The 8,960-nt window shown below is 44.9% G+C and overlaps 1 protein-coding gene across 1 annotated transcript; it reads left to right on the top strand.

Annotated features, from left to right (window-relative positions):
- Positions 1 to 5,234: 5,234 nt before the first annotated feature.
- On the top strand, positions 5,235 to 6,921 carry NINJ2 (ninjurin 2). The gene is made up of 2 exons (XM_062490994.1): positions 5,235 to 5,460; positions 6,758 to 6,921. The coding sequence occupies exons 1-2, from the start codon at positions 5,262 to 5,264 to the stop codon at positions 6,919 to 6,921; spliced, it is 363 nt and encodes a 120-aa protein (XP_062346978.1). The 5' UTR covers positions 5,235 to 5,261.
- The last annotated feature ends 2,039 nt before the right edge of the window (positions 6,922 to 8,960 follow it).

Genomic DNA, 8,960 nt, shown 5'->3' with positions numbered 1-8,960 from the left:
CTCTGTGTCTGCACATGCAGGCTAAGAATGTTACAAGTTGCTCCCTTCAGCCCAGGTGAAGTGGACAGGAGCTGCAGAGAGAAAGCTTCTCTGTTGAAGAAGAGTAGGTAATAACTGTGTCCTTAGAAGCAGAAGCATCGATTGAGGGCCAGGCTTTAATCCCTCTGTTTTCTGCCCACAGAAAAGGGACTGTACTCTTCTCCTGCCCTGGAAGGTGATGGTGACTGTCACTGTGCTTTCATCTCCATCAGCCAGTGCTCAGAAAGTATTTCTAAAGCTGCTGACTGGCCACTGCTGGGGAAACATTCCCTGGGTTTTCCTTGGTGCTGCGTCCCCCGCAGTGGCCGTCTCCACACTTACCCCTCTGAGAGCACGGCCTACATTTGTGTCTGTTTTCTTTGGCATTCTCCAGCATTTCCCTTGGAAGGAATGGCCAATAATACAGTTCATACTCAGACATCACCCTCTGACAGAGTGCTCCCATAAAAATTATCATTCTCATTCTTGGGAGCCTCATGCTGCTCCACTGCCTCTTTCAGGCTGTTCTCCCTAGGGATAGGGTCACAAAATCTACAAAGTGCACAGAGATTTGCTTTTAGATCTGCTCTCTAATTCTTTTTCCCCCTAATCTGAAAAATGTGACAAGTAAATAGCAGGTTTTGTAGAAATTTAGAAAGAAAATTTAGAGAAGGTTTGTGCTCTCCTTGCCCCAAAATCTGCCAGCTTTGAAAGAAATATTTAGATGAAGCTCTTCCAAAAGTTTACAGAAGAGAGTAGCTATTTCTTGTAAAAATACATGCTTGAAGACCCCAAAGAATTTCTCTTTAACACTCATATTAGTGGAAATTTTCAGGTAGTCTCAGTAAACTGTGGAGCTCAGCACAAACTCTTGTACCAGAGCCTGGATTCACAGGCGTGGGAACCTGAGAATTTCCTACAGCAAAACCAGGGGACAGGTTGAAAAAGAAAAAAAAAAAATTCCATTTTTTTTTGCAGTGATACTGTTCCTTCTTTCCATAAAAATTCCTATAAATATTAAAAATTAAAAAAAAAATAAGTAGGAGTTAAGTATCTGTGTGTGCGCACATTTTTTAGTACAAATTAAGCCTCTGACTTACAAAACATAGATGGGTGCCTCATTCAGCCCCTGAGGGGATCTGTATTGCTGTACAACACCTACACAAGAGAAAAAGGAAACTATCTTCCTGGGGTCAGACTGAAGCCAGCAGGGTCCTTTTAGGGAGAGTCTGCCTCCTAGAGAAAGGATAAAACATCCAGAAATGGGACACAGGAAAGTAGCTCCAACACCTGTTCATGCAGCACTGTTGTATGACTGGGACAGAATTTTTCAGGTCCTAATTTGCCTACTCTTAGAAAATGGGTAATAGTGATAGAGCCCCTTCTTGGAAGAATGCTGTTTCCAGCAGATGTGCTGGCTCTGCAGCAATGCTTTCAAGATGGGCTTGGTGTTTGCCAGATTCAGCTCTTTGACACATTACAGAGAAGAAAAGGCAATGATCACCACTTTTCCTAAGGGAAATCCATTCAAAGTGACTAGAAAGTCATCAGCTCTAGCCCGATGGCATAATGGCATAAATCACTTTGGTGAGCCTTCACGTGTGTCCTGTGACTCCACTTAGGGCTCTGTTTGCTGAAAAGGAATCATTAATGTCCTCAGTGATACCACATAACCTCCCACAGCTGTCCGGACAATCTTCCTACAGGGAAACCCAAGTTGCTTGTGAGTCAGCTCTTGAGCTGCAGGAGTTTATAGGACTGAACTTTAAAGAAAGCAAAAGCAGAAACAGTCTTTGGAAAGCTTTGTGTACATTCTGGCAGCTCAAAAAAAGAAAAGCATCATAGCCATGCATTCACACCCCACAAACAGTGGTTCACTGGTGACAGTTCTGGCACCAGCATCCCAAGCAAATCCATCCTCCAGCATTAATCCAAATGCCAGGTCTCTGAAGACTCCTTGTTTGTTTAAGCCTCTCCTTATTTGAGACATGAGGCTTCCATTCTTACCTGCTGGACTAGATGGAACATTGAGAGCTGAATCCATAAAAAACCTGGATCTCTGTAACTTTTCCTTGTATCATGAGGAGTCATGTGACATGTGCTGGAGTGTGTCAAGAGAAGGGCCACGAAACTGGTGACAGGACTAGAGCACAAATCTGATGAGGAGAAGCTGAGGGAGCAGCGGACGTTCAGCCTGGAGAAGAGGAAGCTCAGGAGGGATATTATCACTCCCTACAACTGCCTGAGAGGAGGCTGGAGAGCCAGGTGGGTGTTTGGGGGCTGCCCATCACAAATTTTAAGCTACCCAGATTCAAGTTTAGTATCCAACTTCCATCATCCATTATCCTTTTGGAGATCCTTCTGGATCTGCCTGGACTGAAAGAACTTTGAATCTGGAGTCACACCTTTTCCATAGTGAAGGTTTCCCAGTTCCAGTTACTCCACAAAGGAGAGCCTGCCTGCCTGTGTTTTCATATGCCAGATGGAAACGTGCCATCACACTCATCCATGTGAAAACTGTCTATTTCCACTGCCTCATCATCTGGCACACAGATCTCAGGATGTTCCAACTCTGCCCCATTTCACACTCCAGGTAAAGGAACATGAGGGCAGCTCAGAAGAAGGATTTGTTTTCATTCAACAAGAGCTCCTGACTTGCTTTATTTTTTCTCCACGTAAGCAGCCACAAACAGATGCCTCAGCCTCCTGGTACCAGTCACTCATTTAGCAGCAGCTCTACCCTGTTTATACAGCACCCTTGTTCTCACACCCTTAACTCATCACTACGCAGAGATAAACTATCAATGCTCAGCCTTGTGATGCTGCCAAGGAGGGGGGCTGATTCTTCAGGAATAAAGAGAACAGCTCATGAGAGGGATCAAATCACCAACCCTGCACCATTTGGTATTGGTTCCTCTCTATTTCAACAGAATCACATGTTTTTAAACCACCTAAGGGAGAGCAGTCCCTCAATATAGGTTTTTAAATTGCACTCACAGAACACAACCTTTTGTTGGTCTCCTTTCCTCAAGATGCCTCTATTCTACCCCTGACATCACGCTGTAGTATTTAAGTCCCAACTTACACACAGCCTTGGGAGTTTTTATCAGTTCTTCAGACTTCTATTTTTACCTCTTCCTGGCATCTTTTACCTTATACCTTCCACAGCAAGAAATACAGGCTTTGCAAAGGAGCCACATATCCACAGGAATGTCACTGTCAGAAACTGCAAGAACCAAATGATTTGAGCTATCATATTAAAAAAAACCCAACCTAACCAAAAGCACTTTCCTACCCCAAGGTAGCACCTTGCTAGGGATCACAGTTCACCAATAGTTCAAAGCAAACACAGCCTCTCCTGCTCACTTTTTCATACGTGTCTTTGTCACATCAGGGTGACCACCAGACTGGAGCTACAACTCCCTTCCAAAATTCAGCCCCAATTTCAGCACCAGACACACCCCACATACAATGCTCTCCCAGGATCACTGGCTTTGTTCATGCTCTCCCAAATCAAAGAAGGCCACTCTTGCCCAGGGTTGCTCAAAGAGACCCAAGGTCACAGCATAACACAGGAGTCATGACCCTTCCCTAGTGAGCTGCCTAGAGCATGGAGGAAAGATTACATTTTCTACTTTATCTGGTAAAAAAGGAGCAAAACAGAACTCACCACTGAATGTAGGCACTTCCAGAATCCACCCAAAGAAATCTCTTCCCCTTTCCTGAGTAAAAGAGATGGAAAGGCTGGCCCTTGCTCCCGGTTTTAAAAGGCAACCCATCAGCTGATGGGTTACTGATGCACTAAGGTAGTGCTGAGGGCAAGGCTGCTGGTCTTACTGCAGCTGAGAGGAGGCTGATTACTCAGAACTGAAGCCTCTCTGCTATATGGAAGTGCTGTTTTTCTTTCCTTTTAAGAAAGAGGAGCACAGTTTATTGCAGATACATCTAAATCTGTTGCCTTTGCCTTTGCCAGTGGTGTTTTACCAGCTTGCGATGCTCTGGGTGAATGGAAAACTATCATAAAACGATCATTCACTTTTTTTTTTTTTTTTTTTTTTTTTTTGATCACTTGGGTCAAGAGAACAACAGGTGAACTCACTTAACAATGGATGGCTAAAAGCAGCCAAATTACCTACACATTGCAATTAAGTTAAGGGTAACCAGCTGATTTGGCTTTTGTAAACAGCCGTTTCCTTCTACTGCCAAAAATACCTGCCTAAATGATTAATTAAGGTTAGGTGTGACGGATCCCAATTCTTATCTTGTTCCACTTCAGTTTCATTTCCCTCAGCTGTTCCTCATATTGAGTCATTCTGAAGACCTTTCACCAGCTCCATTGCCCTTCTCTGGACTTGCTCCAGCAGATCAATGTCCTTTTTGGCATTGTGAAGAGACAAGAACTGAACTCAGGATTTGAGGTGCAGCCTCACCAGTGCCAAGTACAGGGGGACAATCCCTGCCCTGGTCCTGCTGGCCACACTATTCCTGATCCAGGCCAGGATGTTGTCTTCTTGGCCATCTGGGCACACTGCTGGCTCATGTTCAGCTGGCATCTCCAAGTCCTTTTCCACCAGGCAGCCTTCCAGCTTCTCTTCCCCAACTGTGTAGTGCTTCATGGGGTTATTGTGACCCAGGTGCAGGACCCAGCTCTTCATCTTGTTCAACCTCACACAGGTGGCCTCAGCCCCTGCAGATCCCTCTGCAGAGCCTTTCTACCACCCAGCAGGTCAGCACTCCCACCCAGCTTGGTGTTGCCTCAGGGTGCAGTCCATTCTCTCCAGATGGAGATCCAGATCACTGGTAATGATATTAAATACAACACCCAACCCAAAGAGAAGATCTTTCTCTAATCCCCTGTAAATTTGAGTCTTGTGTGTGTCCTGAAGGGAGAGAATTTAATATTCCTTGCAAAAATCCCTGGCTTTTGGATAATCTACATTACTGTAACTCCGGACAAGCTTGTTTTGCACAAAAATACTCATTGTTTTTTTAACCTTGCTGAGCTCTTGATCACAGCAAGTATCTTGTGCCTATTTAATTCCATGAGGCTACTGTCAGGGGAAAACCGGGTACTCTCAACACATTTAAAACATGCAATTTTGACTCTTTCCCAGGCTTTCTAGACAAACCCCAGGGAGAAGACAGCATCCCATTGGTCACAGATGTGTCTGTTGGTCTAGCAATGCCTATAATTCCTCCTGTCTCCCCAGGGCATGAATCCTCGCCTCCGGATCAACGGGCCGATGAACATCAACCACTATGCCACCAAGAAGAGTGTGGCAGAGAGCATGCTGGACGTGGCTCTGTTCATGGCCAATGTCACCCAGCTCAAAGCTGTGCTGGAGCAGGGGACGTCCTTCCAGTACTATGCCACCCTCATCGTCCTCATCAGCATCTCCCTCTTCTTCCAGGTGATGATTGGGATTCTCCTTATCATCACTGGTAAGGTGGCCACTGAGGTGTGTGCGTCCTCGCAGGGCGCTGCAGGGGCAGGGTGCCCTGTGGATTGGCTGGTGTGAGGGTGGAAGGGAGAAGCTTCTTCCCTCAAATCATTCCCTTCTGGCTCCATCCAGGGCTGGATGTGGTTGGTAGGGCAGTCAGTATTATTCAAAACAGTGTGTGGGTTGGTTTTTGTCTGCACATCTCCGAGCACAGCTTTTCCCACTGCTGACCCCCATCCCAGTGGAAGAGTGGGGATTTGGCCAAGATGGGCCTCTTGCTGCCCCTGCTGCTATGTGCTCCTTCATGCAGCCCTTGCAGACACTACATTTTAGCTGTATTTTCTTTTGTCTGGGACTTAACAGAACATTTTAGGCAGAGGTATTCCCTATACTAACCTCGCATTTAACCCATCCCACAGTTTTCTTAGTGGCCTACAGACAGTATATTAACACCAGCATTGGTTTGCTGCTGCTTGCCCAGTGTTTCCTCTGATACAGGAGTTGCTGTATTTCAGTCTCTAACAGATTCCCAGTATTGAAAACCTGAAAAATGCTGCATTTTCCTATATATCCTACATGGGGTTTTATGGGGGACAGTGGACTGTGGGCTTTGGGAAATCTGTGATGTGTTCCTTCCTCTTGTCACACACACCACAGCTTTTCCTGGTGACAGCTGTGATGGCTGGAGCCAGCTGGGAGGAGTAAAGGGACAGGGGCCACAACGTGGCTGCTGTTTGTATGGCTTATTGGCCAGACAGCTCTGGCAACCAGGGTATTGCTGTGTCCAAAGGGATCAATGTCCATCAGCCAGGAGCTACCCCATTCACGTACCGAGGGCTGACAGCTGTCACCACAGAGGTGACATCTGGGTGTTAGGAAGAACTGGCCTCCCAGTGCAAGTAGAGCATCGTTGCCCTTGTCTTCCATGTCCCACAGCCTGCCCTCACCATGTCCCCCACCCGTGCAGTGTTGGGGGGATACCATGGCATGTGTCTGGCTAGTGTACAGCAGTAACTTGCCTATTTAGAGTTGACCCATTGCAGGGCCACAGCACCTCCATGGCTAAACAAAAAATTGTGCCAAAAAATCAAAACAAGGTGAGTTTTTCTCTGCTCCAGCCTTCTACGTCATCCTAGAGCAAGCTGTGGCTCCTGTACCATTCATGTGACTACTCCTCCTCTGTGGCCTCAGCACTCAGAGGGTACCATGAACATTTATCGGGCAGGGGAGGCTTGCAGGAGCTGGGGACTTGGAGTCAGTCTGCAAAGCCCCTTCTCTTTTTGCATTGTATTGTGCAGCTCGTTTGAACCTGAATGACATTGCAAAGCAACCCCGCCTGAATATACTGAACAACACTGCCACAGCTCTCATCTTCATCACAGTCATCCTCAACATCTTCATCACAGCTTTCGGGGTGCAGAAGACTGGCCTCTACCCTACCAGGAATTTTGGACCTTATTAATTAATGGGGCAATGGACTCAGGTAAGAAAGGGAGAGTTCCCATCACTGCCAGCCCCTGGCAGGGCTCTCAGTCTCAGAAAACAGTCGCTGCAAAGTGAAGGCAAAGCCGCACAAATTAACTAAGCCTTTCCAGAGGCACATTGCTGTCCCACAAAAGCCTGTGGCCAATAAACAAATTCCCTCAGTTCTCCTCACTCAGTCTCTAAAGCAAGAACACCAAACATCCCAGTTGCTGGGATTTATCAGCAGCAAGTGGTTTTTGGAAGGCTGCAGAGCTCATGCTAGATATGTAAAGCAGTTGTGGATGGGAGCTTAATTTGGGGAAGAAAACTGTGTGTGTTCTGGGAGGAATCCCAACACAGTAGCACTATCTGAGCAGATGAAAAGGAAGGTGCTGGGCAAGGCAGGGGGTGGAAGAGGTCTTTACAACAGCCATTGTAGTTTGGCTGGGACTGTTTTAAGTACCTAATGCTCATTTTCAAGGAAGCCCTGTAAATAAGAGCTCATCCAAATGGTTGGGTTCCCATGTCACATCAGTGAAGGAATGACATGATCTTAAATCAAAAGCACTTTAGCTCAAGAAGCAAAATTCACACTTCTTGCTTACATGACCTGCAAAATGTAAACACAGCTTAAATGCATCATACCAGGGCAACAGCCAACAAGAAAGCTCAACAGACACATGCTATGGTGAGGATGGATGCAAAGGCCAAAAGCCCCTATAGAAACATTGCTGGTTTGGGATCCAGAGAGAGGAAGAGCAGCACCCCACACATGCAGGGGCAGTTGTGGTGTCGAGTGACCCGGTGGCTGTGACTGCTCCTCTCTGGCCATGCACACAGTGAGGTCTGAGGTGACTTTGCTGGTGTTTCTTGTCTTCCCTGCAGGATCTGAGCAGTGCAACTCCTCGACGTTTCCACTGACCTCAGCAGGAGCCCATGGACGAATCCAGAAAACTGGGTTAAACTTCAAAACTCAGTGTGTGTCACAGCATACTGGCCCCCTTCCTCTAATGCTTTTGCAGTTCTGAGAGGTGGGAACATTGCCTTTCAAGCTAGAGCAAACTTTATAAGAGAAAACTGCAGGAACAACAGCAGATATAAAATTTAAAAGAGCAGTTCTATAAACCTCTTTTCTTATTTTAGCTGCCTGCTTCCCATATTCAATATTGGCTCATTTGGTAGAGAAGAGTGAATGATTTGCTTTGTAGGCTAAATAAATAAGTCCAGCTTTTTTTGGTCTCAAACTTAAACTGATGCCCTTGAAACAATTGCACCTAATAGTTTACCTCCCAAATGTTAGAACAGATTTCTCAAACTAAAAATGGTTTCCTAGGAGCACAGAATGGTGTGTGTATGTGAAGTTAGCTAGAACCAGTTCAAATGTTTTCCTAGTTGTTTAAAATTAAATGTGACATAGTTAAGAAAACAATCAGATATTTCCAGCATTGGAATATCAACAAGGACAGAAAACAGTTATTGTGGTCTGATGTCATCATCAGGGACCTATCAGAAATGATGTCAGAATAGCCTGACAATATTTAGTAAAAAATGAAGAAACATTATACATAAGGACACAGCCTAGGCTTATTGCAACAATGAAAAATTACAGTTGAATAGCTTATTACTTTATTTTAAAAATCACCATTATGATTTATTCTTATCACTAATATAAATGTTTTTAAAAGTACTTGGTTTATAATGACAGCTCTGGTAATTATGTTGTATTAGAACAACTTGTTTCCTTAAAAAAAATCCTTTTAAATAATGAGTTTCAGGATTTTTATGAAAGAGCAAAAATTTTTGATCCTAAATTTTTTAACTCTACAGTCATGCTGAAAAATGGTATTTTAATAGTCTTATGTAAGCCTATTTAAATAATTGCATGCTCTTTTGATTATTAAATGATTTTTCCATTGTACTGCAGAATAAGAATTTAATACGGACTTCTCATTTTGTACAACCTTGCCACCCCCAAGAGAGAAATGCCATGAAAGCATCCTCACACCAGTCTTCAGGAGCTACTGGGAGTGTCTGACA

This window comes from Cinclus cinclus, chromosome 4 (assembly GCF_963662255.1).
Source record: "Cinclus cinclus chromosome 4, bCinCin1.1, whole genome shotgun sequence".
Taxonomy (NCBI): Eukaryota; Metazoa; Chordata; class Aves; order Passeriformes; family Cinclidae; genus Cinclus; species Cinclus cinclus.
The sequence above is the reverse complement of the archived record's forward strand: the minus strand, read 5'-3'. Positions and strand labels throughout refer to the sequence as shown.

Bases quoted from the DNA above. Each gene is read 5' to 3' on its own strand.
- NINJ2 (XM_062490994.1), top strand. From the start codon at position 5,262: ATGAACATCAACCACTATGCCACCAAGAAGAGTGTGGCAGAGAGCATG. The intron at 5,461-6,757 runs GTAAGGTGGCCA...TGTATTGTGCAG, and splicing joins GATTCTCCTTATCATCACTG to CTCGTTTGAACCTGAATGAC.